Raw genomic sequence first — 18540 nt, forward strand, 5'->3', positions numbered from 1 at the left:
AAGAAGACGACAGTTCTCATCCTCAAAGAACTCACAGGCCAAGCATCATTATAATAAAATATGATACTATAGACAGTGCTCCTTTATCCAGAGGAAATCCATATTTATTCAGAAGTGACCGCACAACCCCCTCGTTCTTCCCCTGCTGGCCCCTCGGTGGCACATGGTGCCACACGGTTCCCCACAGGATTGTGACTCATTGTTTACGGCAAGCGTCCTGACCATCCCTGATCTAGCCTAAATCCCTCTTGCTGCAGTGACACGTGACAGCCAGTTGGGAAGTGGAACAGTCTGTTATAGGTGGGCTCTATCCCCATTCTTTGCACACCCAACTTTAGGAACACCTGTCCAAGAACCTGGAGACAGACAGGCTGGAGCAGTTATGACCATTTTTTCAAAGGTGCTCTTTCCTTCTGAACTTTGAGTCTTCGCTTCAGCGGGGTGTGGGGGAAGTTCAGGGAGTAAAAAAAAAAAATCCAGGGGTGGGAGGGAGCAAACAAGCGGAAAGGTGGGTAAATCCCCAGCTTGCAGAGAGCCCCCTGGGCGGGGAGGAGAGGATGTGTTTCACTCACACCGTCCGCCAGCTGGAGCACAGACATGGAGGGAAGGTGGAGCTCAATGCCTGGGGCAACCTGGAAAAAAAGGGAGTTGACATTTCTGCTTCTTCTCTTGGTGGCTGCCTCTTGGAAAATCCTGGAGGTCAAAGCTGGGAGGGTATTTGGATAGAACTGGGACATTTCCCCAACCTCATTCACATACCATCTTCATGATTTGGGGCATATCTGTGTCCCAGCTGGATTACTATTATTTTTTAATCAACTATTTTTTTACCTTACATTTGTTTCTAAAGGAAACTTTATATGAATATAATGCCCATGAAATCACAGGCTCTACAAATTAGTTTTATTCTTCATACAACACAGAAACATATCTAGTCACATGAGTTCCTTTTCTGAGTTCCTCGGCACCCCATACAACCAGAGTGACTGCCTTTTATTTACTTGTTTTTGGCTGCGTTGGGTCTTCGTTGCTGCGTGCGGGCTTTCTCTAGTTGCAGCAAGAGGAGGCTACTCTTTGCTGCTCAGTAGCTGTGGTGCAGGGGCTTAGTTGCCCCGCGGCATGTGGGATCTTCCCGGACCAAGGCTTGAACCCGTGTCCCCTGCACTGGCAGGCAGATTCTTTTTAAAATAAATTTATTTATTTATGGCTGCGTTGGGTCTTCGTTGCTGCGCGCAGGCTTTCTCTCGTTGCGGCGAGCGGGGGCCACTCTTCGTTGCGGTGCGCAGGCTTCTCACTGCAGTGGCTTCTCTTGTTGTGGAGCACGGGCTCTAGGTGAGCGGCCTTCAGTAGTTGTGGCGTGTGGGCTCAGTAGTTGTAGCTCGCGGGCTCTAGAGCACAGGCTCAGTAGCTGTGGTGCACGGGCTTAGTTGCCCCGCGGCATGTGGGATCTTCCCGGACCAGGGCTCGAACCCGTGTCCCCCGCGTTGGCAGGCGGCTTCTTAACCACTGCGCCACCAGGGAAGCCCCAGAGTGGCTGCCTTTTAATCTAGTTTATGCACTGGGGTTGCACACAGAGTTTGTATAACAAAAGTAATTCCACGTCTAGAGAATTCCCTCGCGGTCCAGTCGTTAGGACTCCATGCTCTCAGTGCCGAGGGCCTGGGTTCAATCCCTGGTCGGGGAACTAAGGTCCTACAAGCTGTGCAGTGCAGCCAAAAAAAAAAAAAGAATTCCACATCTAAAAAAATAATAATCTGAAAACTGCTTGTCTAGCCCAGCCTGCTCACCATGCAGATGAGACACCAAGGTTAGGGAAAAGAAATGGCCGTCTTGGGTCACACAGCAGTTGGAGGCAAAGCCTGGCCTAGAACCCAGGTTGGCAGGCCCCAGTTCTCCCCAGAGACAGAGTAAAGTTTTTTTCCATCCTTTAAGGAGACACATTTGGCTTGTGGGCCTGTGACGGGGAACTGTGGAGGGTCCATTCTGGGGGCGGGGGTTGGAGAGGTGAGTGTGAGGGATGAGGGGTAGGGAGGGGGAGAGGAGGGTGGGGAGGGGTTGGCAGCAGGGGCTGGGCAGCAGCACCAGGGCAGAGCTGAAACAGCCCCTTTAAGCACAGCTGACTCCCTCCAAGGGCAGGAAGACCACGGCCTTACTTGTTGCAAGTTTCCCTCCTGACACCCTTGGCAAGGACAACTTGGAGAGGAAGAGGCAAGAGTCCTCCCCTGAACATTCCTCAGGATCCTGGGGGGATGTAGTTATTATCCATCCCTTCTCCCCAGTTCCTACCTTTTCTTCAGAGTCAACACCACCTGCCAGCCCCACCCTTCTACTAGCCAGTTTCACATTGTGTGGGCATTCTCATTGCTAATTTCATCTATGGAACCCCTACCCCTCAGTTTTCCCTGCTTCCAGCTATGAACCATGTAGGAATTTGTGGAAGCCCCACAACCACCTAGCCAAGGCCTAGCTTTCCCAGGAGCAGCTGAAGGGGGAGAGGAAGCCTGTTCCCTTCACCACCCTGTGAATCCTCCCAATGGACCGGGTCCTGTTGGCCACTTCAGACCGACGGCCCCTCCCCTCCCCACTCAGCCCCACCCCCTGCACAGGGTATGCCAGGAAGTCCAAGCCAGGATAAGAGTGGGCATAAGCAGGCTGAGCCAGGGACCCTCCCACTGCTCTGGAAACCTGGTGAGCCTGGAGTCTTGGAGGGCTCCAAGGACCCCGGAGCCCTCAGAACATGGCACTTTTCCGCCTTTGCTGAGAGATCCAGCTACCGGGATTCACATCCATCTGCAGCATCTTCATCACCCACTTGTCACGACGGGCACCTTCAGTGAACTCACTCAGGGACAGCTGGCCTGCACAGGGGTAGGAGAGACGGTCACAGGGGGAATGGAAGAAATGGGGTGGGGGTGAGAGGTGAGGCCTTCTCTCCTTGGGTGCGCCTACACCTTGTACACAGATGAGCCTGCGGCCGCAGGGCCTAAGCTTGGGCCTTGTCGATTCCCTGATTCTCCAGGAGTCACCTGGAACCTTCAAGGGTTTCTTTAAGGGACTTTATTTGCAAGTGAGTTTAAATTTTACTTCTGCCCCCGGTACCCTCAGAATGCTCTTGAGGGCTCTTCTGGGTGTGTTCCCAGCCAGCTGCCTCCCTGTACAGCCTGGGGCTGGGGCTCTGAGCTACGGCGAGGAGAGCCCAAGTAGCTGGCTCTTAAGTACATGACCCCATTTTTTCCTTTCAACCGTTCTTAGCCCCATTTTCCAGGTGAGGAAACAGACCAGGCTGAGAGGGTAAATGTAGCACCCTGGTCTGCCCGACTCCAAAGCTTCTCTTCTTCCACTGCGCTTGCCTGGCCTCCATCAGCAACTCCCACAGGAGTTTTAATCACTCTTACAAACCTCACATGCTAGTGACACCCTTGTTATTTTATGTATTCTCCTCTTCACCCATCTCACTGTCAGGAGGTGAAGGGCCTTGCCTAAGGTCACGTGGATAGAAAGTGGGGTGATCCAGGGTGGGTGCCGTGCCCCCCACCCGCCCCACCATCCTCTCTGCCCGTTACCATCTCCGTTCTCATCCACCAGAAGGAAGATCCTGTCCACGACCTCCTCAGGTGTGAGCATCTCGCCGTCCTGCTCAGCCTCCATCTCCACCCTGCAGGCTTTCTTCAGCCTGTAGATGGACTGTGGGAGAGAACCCGGTGGTATCCACAAGACCCTGCACGCCCTGCCCTCTCCCCAGGACCCACATCCCTTGGCAGCTCGTCCCCAGCACTGCCCCCCAGTCTGTGCATCTGAGGACCACGGGACCAAATTAAAAGTGACCCGTGGGTCCCATTGTTCCCTCAGTGTCCCATTGGCCTAATTCCAACCGAGGAGTACCCGGCTTCACACACTGCCTCAGCCCCACGCCTTTGGCATTTCCACTGTGAGTGTCAGAGCTGACACCCAAAGCCTTTAAGGAGGGATGTGGACGGCACAGTGATGGTCTAAACTCTACACTACAGAGGAAGAAATGGAGATTCAGAGAGGAAAAGAGATTTTAGTGTATTTATAGATGTGTGTGTATGTGTGTGAAATAGGATGACGGGAGAGGGAAAAGCACAGGTGTCTCCCTTGCCCTGTTTCTGGCAATGAGGCAACGTTTGGAACTGAAACGGGGAAGAGACAGACAAATGTGAGGATTATCCTTAGTCCTTGGTTGGGGCTGAGGGCAGAGGTGTGCCTTCGGGGTCCCCACAGCCCAGTGCAGCGCCTGGCACAAAGCAGCGCCTGGCACCCCACTAACGGTGCTGGGAGGCTCAGGTGTTACAGGCAGCCCAGCACCTCCTGGTGGATGAACTTGGGCAAACCACACAACCTCCACGGGCCGATTTCCTCATCTGTAAAATGGATGAACAATCCCCTCCTCGGAGTGCAGTTCTGGGGAGTAATAGGCTAATGCAGGTTTCGTGCAGAGTCTGAGCTGTAGTACTTTTTTTTACCCCTTGCTTGTTCTTGCTAGTAGTCAATCAGCTTTGTTAATCTTTTCAAAGAACCAACTTTTGCTTTTGTTGACTTTCCTTATGTATTTGTGTTCGTTTCATTAATTTCTGCTCTTTATTAGTTCTTTTCTTCTGCTTTCTTTGGCCTTAATTTACTCTTTTTTCTAATTTCTTGAGATGACTTCTTGGATCATTGAATTTCCAGCCTCTCTTATTTTCTAGTATATACTTTTTAAGGCTACCGATGTTTCTGCAAGTCCAGCTTTAGCTGCATTCCACAAGTTTTGTTATGTTTGCATTATTATTCAGTTCACAATACTTTGTGTGTATGTGTGGTATTATTGTTTTGATTCATGGAGTATTAGGAAGTGGATTGCCTAATTTCCAAACAGATGGGGATTTTCTCATTCTTTTTGTAATTGATTTCTAGCTTAATTTCACTGTGGTCGGAAAGCACACTCTGAAGGGTTCCAATGCCCCTTCCCACCCCCAGCCCCAGGGGCCCCCACTTCAGCAGCCAGCACTCACAGCCCAGCGGGGCCACACGCCCAGGTGCCTGCCCTGCGCCCCCGCCCTGAGCAGACACTGACCTCCACGATGTCCAGCAGCTCCAGGCGGTCAATGAAGCCATTGCGGTCCTTGTCATAGATCTTGAAGGTCCACTTCAGCTTGTGCTCCAGGGTGCCCCTCAGTACAAGGTTCAGGGCTGCCACATACTCCAGGAAGTCGATGGTGTCATCCTGCATTGGGAGTGGGAGCTGTGAGGCTCCCTCCCGCCCGCCGCCGGATCTCCCTGGAGCGCAGGTGTGAGCCCTAATCTAGGCCACCATCCCTGTAAACTCAGGGCTTTGCATCCTCCTTGCATTCCGTGTGCCTCTGCATCTGTGCTTGTGCTATTCTCTGCCCTGGGATCTATTCCCAGTCTCCATGCTCACCCACTCCTATCTGTCCTTCAAGGCTCAAGGGTCCCCTCCTCCAGGAAGCCTTCCTTCTCACACCACTTCAGCCACAATGATCTCCCTCTCCCTCTTCTGACACTCCCAGCACCTATCTTCTAATCTACCCTTAAGTGTTTCGTGTGTCTCATTCTCTAGCTACAGTCTATGCTCCGGGAGAAAGGAGAGGGGTTTACATTGCTTTTATCCCTCCTCCATGCCTAGCACAATGCCACTTCCACTCAGAGTCTCATAAATATTTATGAATCAATGAAGAAATGATTAGGTCTGAATTTGAGACTAACATAGTTTTGACAGGAAATTAGAAAGCAGGACCTCACGTATTTCAGGGTCAGGATCTCAGCCCTCCAAATCAAAAATTGGAATTGTTATCTCTCCCAGGAGTGTGTGTCATTCCCATGACTTTGTTTTTTTAATATAAATTTTATTTTATTTATTTATTTTTGGCTGTGTTGGGTCTTCATTGCTCCTCGCGGGCTTTCTCTTGTTGCGACGAGCAGGGGCTGCTCTTCGTTGAGGTGCGCAGGCTTCTCATTGTGGTGGCTTCTCTTGTTGCGGAGCATGGGCTTTAGGCATGCGGGCTTCAGTAGTTGTGACACTGAGTTCAGTAGTTGTGGCTTGCGGGCTCTAGAGCACAGGGTCAGTAGTTGTGGTGCACAGGCTTAGTTGCTCCGTGGCATGTGGGATCTTCCTGCACCAGAGCTCGAACCTGTGTCCCCTGCACTGGCAGGTGGATTCTTAACCACTGCGCCACCAGGGGAAGCCCATTCCCATGACTTTGTAATCAGAAATGGCATTGCTGGCCCAGAGCCCCACTGTCCCACTGGGTCAGGTCACTCAGCCCCGGTTCAAGGGGTGCCTGGGTGGGCAAGGTTTGAGCAACAGAAGAACAGGGCCCCAAATGAGGGAAACAGCAAAAGCCTAACGAAAAACCAAGAAAATAAGATGAGCCTACCTGAAGAGTTTTATTCAACATCCTTTATATAATTCCTTCTGGTCCTCCACACTCCTCACAATGTATTTACCTAATTGAGGTTAGACTGTAGCTATAATTTTAGTTCCTGGATTTTTATTTTAAAATTTCCCATGCCTTTAAATTTATTTAAAATCATATCTTTCCTTCTTCTTTTTCAGAGGAATACTGGGAAGTCCCTCTTGCTGAACATGGTTTTGATATTTTATGTGACACAATGAACATCTTTGTGCATATGTATTTTTTCTTATGTCTCTGGTAATTTCTGTAGGGTAGATTCTTAGCAGTTGCTGGTTGTTCCTCACCCCCCACCAGTAGTCTTTTTTTTTTTTGGCTGCGTTGGGTCTTCGTTGCTGCGCGTGGGCTTTCTCTAGTTGTGGTGAGCAGGGGCTACTGCGGTGGCTTCTCTTGTTGCAGAGCACGGGCTACAGGCACGCGGCTTCAATAGTTGCAGCATGCGGGCTCAGTAGTTGTGGCACACAGGCTTTGTTGCTCCACGGCATGTGGGATCTTCCCGGACCAGGGCTCGAACCCGTGTCCCCTGCATTGGCAGGCGAATTCTTAACCACTGCACCACCAGGGAAGCCCCTCTATGAATTTTTTAATTGAAATATAGTTGATGTACAATATTATATAAATTCCAGGTGTACAATACAGTGATTCATAATTTTTAAAGATTATGCTCCATTTATTGGAGCATACAATATTGGCTATATTCCCTGTGTTGTACAGTATATCCTTGTAGCTTATTTCATAGGTAATAGTTTGTTCCGCTTAATCCCCTACCCCTGAATTGCCCCTCCCCACTTGTTCTACAAAATTATATCACGTGTAGATACGAATAGCTCTCAACACAAAGAAACTCTCTTGTGTTACCTCTTAAGGGTCACATCTTTCCCCCAACCGTAACATTTGACAACCACGGATCTGTTCTCCATCACAATAATATTTTCACTTTGAGAACGGTATATAAATAGAATCATATAATGTGTAACTCTTTTTTTCACTCAGCACAATGCCCTACAGATTCATCTCAGTCACTGCATGCATCAACAGTTCCTTCCTTTTTATTACTGTATGGTGCACCATTGTATGAATGGTCCCTAGTTTGCTTTCTGTTTGCTCATTGAAGGTTATTTGGCTTGTGTCCAATTTTTCTTCCCCAGCTCTACTGAGGTAATAATTGCAAAATAGCCTTTTAAAGAACTCTGTGTAAGATTAAGGTGTACAATATGATAATTGGTTGTTCTTTAAAAGGCTATTTTCATTAGTAATTATTATTTATTAAGCTTACTAAAAATAGATGTTAGGTTTCTTTTAAAATAAGAATTGGGTAGGAAAATGTGTGCAAAATGGCCGGTAGGGGGCTTCCCTGGTGGCGCAGTGGTTGAGAGTCCGCCTGCCAATGCAGGGGACGTGGGTTCGTGCCCCGGTCCGGGAAGATCCCACATGCTGTGGAGTGGCTGGGCCCGTGAGCCATGGCTGCTGAGCCTGCGCGTCCGGAGCCTGTGCTCCACAACGGGAGAGGACACAACAGTGAGAGGCCCGTGTACTGCAAAAAAAAAAAAAAAAAGGCTGGTACGGATCATCTGTTTTACATACATCATCTCCCTCAGGTCTGTCATCCCCATGTTATGGATGAGGAAACAGAGACTCAGAGGTTGAATAAGTTGCCCAAGAAATTCCCACCCAGCAAGTGGCAGAGCCTTTCAAGCTACATGCCTTCTCCAGTTCATCAGGTTGGGAGAAATGTCTTATTCCATGCAAGGTCTATTACTGTCTAAAAAATGAACCTGGTGTCTAGCACCAAGGGGAGAACAACAAACAAAAAACCACAGACAAATCCCTACTCTCCAGATCTCTAGATTCCCCCACATTCTTTGTCTAGAACCTTCTGTTCTCATAACATCCTGTCTCACCATGATATGGTTTCCACAAAGACCCCTCGCCTTACCTGAGGCCCACTGTAGAGCAGCCCCTTCCTGACAAGTGATCTCCCCTGCGAGTTTACTTCAAACCCCCCCCAACTCTAGGGACTTCCCTGGTGGCACAGTGGTTTAGAATCCACCTGCCAAGACAAGGGGCACGGGTTCGAGCCCTGGTCAGGGAAGATCCCACATGCCACAGAGCAACCAAGCCCATGCGCCAAACTACTGAGCCTGTGCTCTAGAGCCCACATGCCACAACTACTGAAGCCCACGCGCCTAGAGCCTGTGCTCTGCAACAAGAGAAGCCACCGCAATGAGAAGACTGCACACCTCAACAAAGAGTAGGCCCTGCTCGCCGCAACTAGAGAAAGCCCGCACACAGCAATTAAGACGCAGCCAAAAATAAATGAATAAAATAAAAATTAAAAAATTTAAAAAAAAGAAATAGAAAAAAAAAACCCACCCACCCCCCGGACCAGCTCTGGAAAGCTTCCAGCTGGGGCTAATCTCATCCACTGCACACCAGCTCTCATCAGCTTCAATTATCCACAGGGGCCCAAGATGATGGAAGTGCCTGTCTACTCAAGAGCTGGAGCAGAAGTGACAGGAACGTGATCTGCTCTATGGGATTACCTGCCTTGTTTCTCCCTGAATGGGCTGCACTGGTGAACTAACCCTGACCCCCAACACTCTTTACATAAGGATCCCGAAGGACATTTGAGCTTCATCCTTCCTTTTCTTCCATCCAGTGCATCACAGGCAAGCACCAGAGACGAGTGTTACTACCACCACCAGGAGGGGGCGCAGCAGCAGCAGAGACCAGGTACTCCTACCTCCTTGCCTCCACCAAAACCCTGTTTCCACGACCTCAGATTTTGACGTGTGAGCAAGATCTATGAGCTCTTTTGATTTTATTTGCCCCAGAAATCTCAGACCAACTGCCTAGAAACAAGACTTGCTGATACAAAGACTGTGCCAAGGTGGAAAGTGGAGTCGGGTGGAGGTTTGGAGACACAAAGTGGGAAAAGAAAAGAAAGAAGGCTCAGTCCCTGACAGAGGAGCTGAAAACACCTGCCTGGAATGCTCTTCCTTACGGCAGGAGGCCAAGTAATAAACAGAGATGGGACGGTGGAGTTACAAAATTATCAGCTGAGGCCAAACCCAGAGGATGAGCACTTGATGAGCAACAGGAAATTTACTTAGTCTCAAAGTATCTCCCTATAAGATGCTTATAAATTACAAAGGAAAAATAGTCACTTTACAGTGGTGGAACCTGGCAGAACACCATGTATCCAAGTGACCGAAGTGAACCGCTCCACTAATGGGACAAACCAACATCACGTGCCCCCTGACATGATGCACTCAGGAGGACACAGCATCTCTTCTGGGGCATTTCTGCCAGAAGTGTAACCTGAATCTCATCACGAGGCAACATGGGACAAACCCAAATCACTGGTCTGCAGTCTTCGAAAATGTCAGAGTCAAATAAGATAAAGAAAGGCTGAGATTAAAGTTTCCAAATTAAAGGCTAAGAAAGAGACAGGACAAGTAAATGCAATGTGTGATCAAACGAAAAAAAAAAAAAGGTTATAATGGATGTCACCAGGACAACTGACCAAACTTGAATATGGATTGTCGATTAGATAACAGAATTTATTACTGTTGAATTTCCTGGTTTGATCACTTATTAGGTTAATAGAATGCCCTTGGTCTTAGAAAATACACACTAGAATACTTGGGTAAAGGGTTGTGATGTCTATAATTTTCTCTCAAAAATATGTATGTATATTTATATGCACAATATACACATATATGTATATATTATGTGTATGTATATATACATAAATACATAATACATTACATGGAGAGAATGGTAAAGCAAATGAGGCAAAATGTAAACAGTTGGGGAATTTGGATAAATTGTACATGGGAATTAATTGCACTATTATAATTTTGCTGTAAATTTAAAATCATACCAAAATTAAAAGGTTGTTTTAAAAACAATTGATGAATATTATATGCTGATTTATAGGAGGAGATTAGGTATAAGAGGTCAGCCATATTATTCCCAGGGGCTTCATAATCCCCTTGAGATCTTGAATTGTTATTATACTGAATTTTAAATGAATTTGAGGAAGATTGATAAATCTATGATAGTGACTCTTGCTATATATGATCTATTTGTTTACTTTCCTTGTGACATTCAACACTTAGAAACATCATTTTCTCTCTGAAAGAAACCCAACAAACTGCCTTCTGGGCAGGAGCGCTTGCCTGGGCCTCGGGACCCCTGAGTATATGATCTTGGTCAATCAATTCACTGAATCTGCAATAACAACCCTGCCTGTTCCCTCCCAGGGCTGCTGCTGCCGCCTCAGAGGTGCCTGTGGAGAGGAGCTCTGAGAAGGCTGAAGCTCACTCTGGGCCCCGAGATAGGGTTCATCTCCAAGGAGGTTTCTGTTGCAGGGAATGACGCTGACCCCGCCCTCCCGCCCCCTATAGGCGATGAGGAGATGTGCACTGACCGGTACCAGGGTCAGGTTGGGACCTGAAGAAGCCTTCCCAGTGACTCTCTAGAAAGTGAAGCTCTCCCCCTACAAAGAAGTGGGATACCCACCGCTCTCTCCAGATTAATTATCTAGGTCCAACCCACCTCCCCCTCAGTTTGGGGGACTGAAATAGGTATGTGAGGCAAACCTAATGGTTTAGAGTACTGCGGAGGCGCTGGACTGGATGGCCTTTAAATAATGAGGGGATTTCAATGTTTGAATTCAGTTCCCAGGTGCGCATTTACAAAATATATTATCTTCTTAGCTCCTGGTGCCATCCAAGGGCTGGAAGAAACCTTGTGGATGGATGATTTCATGGAATCTTTTATGGCTTGAAGAGTAGAAAGGGGATTTTGCAATAATCCGTCCAACCTCCAAGTCCAGGAAGGAGCCTCCTCCAGCTTTCTGGGTGGGAAGAGCTGACCGGTCTCAATTCGAAGGACCCCAACAAGGGGGCGCTCACGACCTGTTCCAAGATAGCTCCGCCCATTTAGGGCAGCTCTGGAGCCCCTTATCTTTACAGCGAGGGGTGCTCTGGTGGGTGCGAAAAACCAGGTCCTCCGGCTATGGAGCCCTGTCCATAAATACACGCAGAGAGGGCTGGACCGTGCGCCTTTCTGCAGAATCTCCCCTCAGCTCTCAGGAAGAAGGCCAGTCACATGAGAGCGGAGAGGTGGAGGGGAGGAAGAGAAGACGGAAAGAGGAATGATGGGGAGAAGAGTTTGCGGGAACAGTGAGACAGAAAGGGCGAGAGGGGATGGAGAGAAGCGAAGAGCAGAGGAAGAGCAGGAGGACTGGGGAACGGAGCTCCCACTGAGGATGCTCCTTTAGCACCGGGATGAGACCTGAGCCATCGGTCCTTCCCCTCAGGGCGCCTTACCCCGTTCTTGTCGAAAGCTCGGAACATGCCCTCTACATACTGGGTGGCCTCCTCGTTGCCCGCGACCCTGAAGAAGCGCTTAAACTCGTGCATGAAGAGCGTGCCGCTGGGGCACTCCTCCAGGAACTTCCTGTACCACTCCTGCAGCTCCGCCACGTCCATCGCGCCGTTCTCCTCTGCCTCCTCCCAGCTGAACTGCTGCCCCATCCTGGCCCCCGGGGACGTCAGGGAGCAAGGGTCTGTGCTTCCTCCCGGGCTTCTGCCAATGGATTCCTTAGGCGAGGGCCCTCTTCCTCCCTTTCCTCCTCTTAGCCAGGCTCTTCATCATCTCCTAGCCAACAGAACAGGATGGGCAGTGCAGGGGGCTGGCAGCGAGGGGGCGGGACCAGGCCAGCTAAGCGCCCTAAGGTCATTAGAAGATTCCCCTGCAAGGTCTGACCTCCAGTCAGCTAAGCTCCCCCAGCCTCACCCCTCCCTTTAGTCTCATCAACCACTCAACTAAGCTGCCGGGCAGATTCTGAAGAGGGAGAAGGGGAGGACACTGAGAGGTAGGCAGATGGAGGGGGAGTCGAGAAGACAGGCTGAGACCCTCCCATCTCACACGTGCTCCCTGTCCCTTTCCGTTGGGCACCAGGCTGCTCCAGGGAGGCCCATCTTGGAGATACAGGAGTCTCTGAAGTCCAGAGAGGAAGCAAGGCCAACTCCTAGCCCATAAAACAGAACCACTGGTGAGCTGGGGCTTGCCCTTCACTTGGCCTAATGAGAAGCAGCAGGATCTATGATGTGAAGGGCTCTGGGTGAGCACTTCTGTCCCCAGGCTAGCTCAGTCCCCAGCACCACATCTGAAGCTCCTTTACAGATCACACCCTTGAGTCTTGGAAGTTCTCCATCTCCCAGTTTAAAGTACAAATACGTCCCTCCTACACCCTTCATCCAAGACCTATCAGCAGGGCTCTTCCCACTTTTTCTCCAAAGTATAAACACATGAGAAGGATCTGGGAGCGTGGCTTAACTTATCTCTGAAGGCTCTTACTTTTATATTAAAGGTTCATGCGAATTTGGTGCGGAAATTATTTTTATTTATTTTGGCCGCACCGCTCGGCATGCAGGATCCTAGCTCCCCAACCACGGATCGAACATGCATCCCCTGCGTTAGAAGTGTGGAGTCTTAACCACTGGACCACCAGGAAAGTCCTGCGAATTTGTTTTTGAATCAGTTATATACTCATGCTTATGTTAATGGAATATAAAAATGACACCTCCAAGAAATCAGAAAACCTGGAGCGCTATTTTTTTTGAGATTTTAGGGGCGGTCCTTCCAGTGTGTCTCGTAATCTCAGGCGCAGCACTGCCTGCCTCCCACTGGATGTTCATTCCTGAATTGCTTTGTACATTCCAGTCTCTCTCTCTCTCTCTTGCTCATTCTCGCTCTCGCTCTCAGCTCCCTGCCTCCAGATGTCCCTAATCTCTCAAAGTTCTTCTAATTTCCTTGCCATCCCTGAAGGTGGAACCCCGCTTCCTCTGTCATCCTTTCAAGTGCCGATGGGTTTTTCTCCCAAATCCCACTTGCCTCCGGGTCTGGAGGTTAAGGCTGGCCTCCTCCTTGTTCAGCTGTTGCCTCTACCTTTCCTCTTTCCTCCCTCAGAAATGCCAGTGCCTTCGAGGCCACCTCTGACCCTCCCACCTTGTACTTGTCCTTATTGTCATCATTCACTGGTGATGTCACCATTCGTCCCAAAGCATCAGGTGGACAGCTGGTCCCTCCCACTCTGGCCTCAAAGGTTCTTATCTCCCCAGTTCCCAAGAGCTTTTCTTGCACCCACCTTGGCCCCCATTCACTGTGGTCCCTGGGCCAGCAGCTGCAACATCTGGGAGTCTGTTAGAAATGCAGATTCTCAGGCCCCTCCTCCCCTAGTGAATCTGGAACTTGGGGTTGCGGGGCCACAGTCTGTGTTTTAGAAAGCTCTCCAGGTGCTTCCACGGCGCGTGAAGTCTGAGAATGTCTACCGGAGGCCTTGCTGCCATGAATTTCTCTACTGATGGTCTGAAACGTTCAAACACCGTCATCGCCTCTCCTTCCACTCACTTACACTAACAGCTTCACTCCAGCAACTCACCAGCCCTGTTGAGACTTCCAACCCGTATATCACTACGCTTTTTAACATCTGTCACATTCTCACTTTCCTCCTTACCCTTACGCACAGGCCAGAACTCTTGTCATTTCCTTGCCATGACCTTGACCTTTGTGCCCCTCTCTCCCTCTAACTACTCTCTTGGCAAAACCTGACCCTGGCTGCAGCTATCCCCTTAACTAGGCACTAACACCTCATCTGCACCCGAGGCTGAACACAGCTGGAAAAAGTCAGAAAATCACACTGGCCGCACACACTTCAAATAATGCTGGACAGTTGTACTGCACGCTCTCCTCTGCTGACTTGAGACCCCTCTCCCCGAGATGACTCTTCCACCACGCCTCCTGCCCTCAAAACTTCCCCTCGCTCCCAGGTTCAACTGATGACCCTGTCACATGCTTCACTTCACAGAGAAGCAGATGCATCTGACAACCACCTCATCCTCCCATAGCAGACACACCTCTCTGCACCTGTGCTCACATACCCGGCCCCTCTTCCTGGTTCGATGGACGCAGCGTCCCTTTCCCACTTCTCCCCGTCAGCTCCTCCACTTGGTTTCTAGATGTCACCTCCCTTTGCCTACTCAAGCACTTCATGTCCACAGTAATCCCTTTCTCTTCTGCACCCTCCATTTATCCTTCTGTAATGGATCATTCCCGTTTGCAGATGTGCTTTAATATCACCTTTATGAAAACAAGATTAAACAAAACAAAAATTCTTCCTTGATCCCACATTCAGGAGCCCACTGTGACTTTTTTGGGCCTACCCACATTTGCCTTCATGGGTCACAAGATTAATATTGATAATTAAATATTAAATAAGGAAATATTAAAAGTGCTATTTTATCTATCATTCATTGGTAAAAAGATGAATATAATCCAGTCCAGTCCAGGTTGCATTGTATTAATTCTTTCTTCTGGTTTTGAAAATTAAAACATTTAAAAGAAATTAAAAATATTGTGGGCCCGGGGACTTCCCTGGTGGCGCAGTGGTTAAGAATCCACCGCCAATGCAGGGGACATGGGTTCAAGCCCTGGTCCGGGAAGATCCCACATGCCACGGAGCAACTAAGCCCATGCGCCACGACTACTGAGCCTGCACTCTAGAGCCTGCGAGCCACAACGACTGAGCCCACGTGCCACAACTACTGAAGCCCACGCACCTAGAGCCTGTGCTCCGCAACGAGAAGCCACTGCAATGAGAAGCCCACGCACCACCATGAAGAGTAGCCCCCGCTCACTGCAACTAGATAAAGCCCGCGTGCAGCAACGAAGACCCAACGCAGCCAAAAAGAAAATAAAGAAAAATAAATATTGTGGGCCCTAGGTACTCTGCCTACTGGATCCACTGGCCCAGCCGACTCCTACTCCCCTCCAGCCACTGTCCTAACTTTGGCTCCCGTGACAACAAAACCCCTTGTCGAAGATGTTATCTTCCAAAACTGGCACAGCAGTAGGTCTGGTCTCCCATGTTCCTTCCATCAAGGGGAAGAGTCTATTTCTCCCTCTCTTCAAGCTGGATGGGACTTTATGGTACTCAACGAAGAGAATGGGCAGAAGTGACACTATGTGACTTCCGAGACTAGGTCATCAAAGGCGACAGGGTTTGTGCCTGGCTCTCCCTCGGGACTTGCCTGGGGAACGCAGCCACCATACTGTGGGGAAGCCCAGAGCACACGCAGGGCTTCTAGCTGACAGTCAGCCTCAACCACCAGGCTGAGGGAGTCAGTGAACCTGTAGATGCCTCCAGGCCTGGCCTTCCAGCACCCCAGCTGATACCAAATGGAGCAGACAGTGTTCCCAAACTGCAGATTTGCATGCAAAGTAGATATTGTCATGAAGCCATGAAGTGTCGGGCATTTTTTAAGGTAGCAGTAGATAACTGAACCTGTTTTGCATCCTCTGCATTTCTTATTCTCTCCTCAACTTAACTCCAATTGGATACTCATCCCCATCACTCCATGGAGAAGGCTTTACAGTGGTCACCAATGACCTACTTTTCTTACTCAACCTGCCCGCAGATTCAGCACAGCTCACCGAGTTCTTCCTTCAAACACCTTAGGTTTCAAGGACCCACACGTGTCTGATTTCACTCCAATCTCACTGACTGCACATCTCCTTTGCCAGCACCTCCTCCCTTTAAACAAATCTCTTCATGCTTGGGCTTCCCAGGCTTGTCCTCAGTACCATTCTCCCATCTACTCACATGCTCTCCACAGAGAGCTCATTCACCCTCAACATTACATACCATTTGTAGATTCCAGATTCATGAGCCCAGCTGTCTACTGGACAGCTCAACTCAGATCACAAACTTAGCAAGGCCAAAGCCAAAGTACTGATTTCCTTCCCAAATCCCTCCTCAACCCTTCTCAACCTCAGTCATGGCATCAACATTTATCTAGCTGCCTAGGCCAAAAATGAGGAGTCATCCCTGAGTCCTCTCTTTCTCTTAGATCTCATTTCAATCTATTAGTAGGTCATTCCATCAGCTCCACCTCCAAACTTACTCTGAATCCAACCACTTCCCATCCCCTCCATTTCTGCAGCTCTGGTCCAGGCCACGTCCTCTCACTGGTCCACTGCATCAGTCCTAACTGGCCTTCCTGCCCCCACCTTCCCATCACCTCCCTCCTTCCAGTCCACACCCAGCAGCCAGAGGAGTGTGTTCTAAAGCGTAAATCAGATCCTATCACTGTCCTGCTCCAAACCCTTCCGTGGCTTCCCACTGAAACTCAGGATAAAATCCACACTCCTTCCCATGGCCGTGATGCACTCTAGGATCCTCCTGTTTCATCTTCATGTTACTCTGCCCTATCCACAGACACACAACACTCACTGGGCCTTAGCACTGATGGGTCCTGCTGCTTGGAATGCTCTTCCCCAGACCCTCATATGGCTGCCTCCTTCCTGACATTCTCCCCTCCTCAGAGAGAGCTTTCCCAACCTCACCTCAAATAGCTACTGAAGTAATTCTGACATTATCCTACTTTATTTGCTTCATAGTGCTTAACTGCTTATGAAATGATATTATTTTTCCCCCTAGCATGTCTTCCTCACTAGAATCTAAGATCCTTGAGGAGAGGGACTTCAACATACACACTGCAGAATTTCCAAAACCTAGAACAGTGCTTGGCACAAACAAGGAGTTCTTGGCAGAAACAAGACTTGTTGAGTAACTGAGCAAAGTGCTTGACACACGGTCACAGCTGAATTCACGTGTGCTACTCTTAATTTTACAAGACAACAGCTCTTGATTCCTTTGAGAATGCCTGGGTTAGCAGATTTTTTTTTCCTGTTTTTTTTTTTTTTTCCCTTGGCTGCCCTATGCGGCATTCGGGATCTTAGTTCCCCGACCAGGGATGGAACCTGTGCCCCCTGCAGTGGAAGCGCAGAGTCCTAACCACTGGACCACCGGGGAATTCCCTAGCAGATATTTGTCCATGGGAAAACATAACGGGATTTTAGCACTGGAAGAGGTCTCCAGTGATTTTTCGAACTTGTCCCCATCTCATCACACCTGAAGACAGCATATGCAATCCACTGCTGTGGGTACCTGTGCTCAAGAGACCGTTTGAATGAAACAGAACTTGATTTAGCCTCTGGCAGAGGAATCTAAAATTCAATTGGCTTTTCACGTGGGTCAGTTGCCCATGACCTGCCCTTAAATACCGCTGAGCTGTTGAGGTATAAATATATCAGTTTTAAAGAGGATTAGGACCCCACAGAGAACAACAGCGTGGAGTAACAACAGTAAGGCTTTAAGGAGGACAGGGTTAGGAATTGAGCAGGGATTTGCAAAGAGAACCCTGGGGATCGCAGGCATTCAGCCATAAGCCTGGCTCCAGGGGTAAAGAAATGCATGTGAGCAACAAACCAGTGTCTGCAGAGCCTGAGATGGGCCTGGCGCAAAGCCCCAGGGTTAACTGTCTCCATGCCAGGGTTCCTATAACCCAGTAGGCCCCTCCTTGCTGGAGCTTAAACTCTCCTGTTGCTGCCTCAGTCAGTCAGGACCAATGTCAGCCTTGAGACCACAGGGATCGCGCTGTGGGTTATGCTTCTTGCCTTTATTCATACACATTTACATCTTTTATTCTTTATTTTCCCCCAGTCAATCTCTTTACTTCTAAGCCTTAGGGGAAATGAGTAGCACACTTTGCTAATGTGCAAGGGGAAATAAATCTGGATTTTAGGTTTGAATAGTCTGCATTTAATGTGTGGGCATTTGAGGACATCCTAGCCTTTAAAAATTAGGTTCTGAGGCTCTGTCTTCACTAACCTGAACTCAGACAAATCAGTTTCGCCTTTTTGTCTCAGTTTCATCTGTCAACTGAAAGGGCAATTGAGCGGGCAAGTCAAACTTAGTTTTCTCTCTTATAAAATGGGGATAATAGTAACTACTTTATTGGGTTGTTATAAAGATTAAATAAGATAATATCTGTAAATGCTTGGCATAATGTATGGTGGTTATAATAAGCATGCTACATGTTTTCTCATCTAAATTAAATTTTGCAACCACTGTAAGGTGTTATCCTCACCTTAGAGATACCCTGAAGTCCTTTCCAGCTGGTTTTTAAACAGTACAGCACACAAGCATCTGCAGTATCATCAAATTTGTTCTGCCATCTGGTAATCGCTGTCA

At 48.9% G+C, this 18540-nt stretch overlaps 1 protein-coding gene across 1 annotated transcript; it reads right to left on the reverse strand.

The window, feature by feature from the left end:
* Window positions 1-952: 952 nt before the first annotated feature.
* On the reverse strand, window positions 953-18510 carry GUCA1B (guanylate cyclase activator 1B). Its single transcript, XM_081247150.1, has 6 exons — window positions 18437-18510; window positions 11771-12101; window positions 5075-5224; window positions 3564-3684; window positions 2686-2858; window positions 953-1699 (listed from the first exon to the last, which is right to left on the reverse strand). Exons 2-5 carry the CDS (start codon window positions 11975-11977, stop codon window positions 2731-2733), a joined length of 606 nt encoding a protein of 201 aa, XP_081103276.1. The 5' UTR covers window positions 11978-12101; window positions 18437-18510; the 3' UTR covers window positions 953-1699; window positions 2686-2730.
* Window positions 18511-18540: the final 30 nt, after the last annotated feature.

The sequence above is a fragment of the Mesoplodon bidens genome (genome assembly GCF_964165515.1).
Source record: "Mesoplodon bidens genome assembly, chromosome: 10".
Lineage (NCBI taxonomy): Eukaryota > Metazoa > Chordata > Mammalia > Artiodactyla > Ziphiidae > Mesoplodon > Mesoplodon bidens.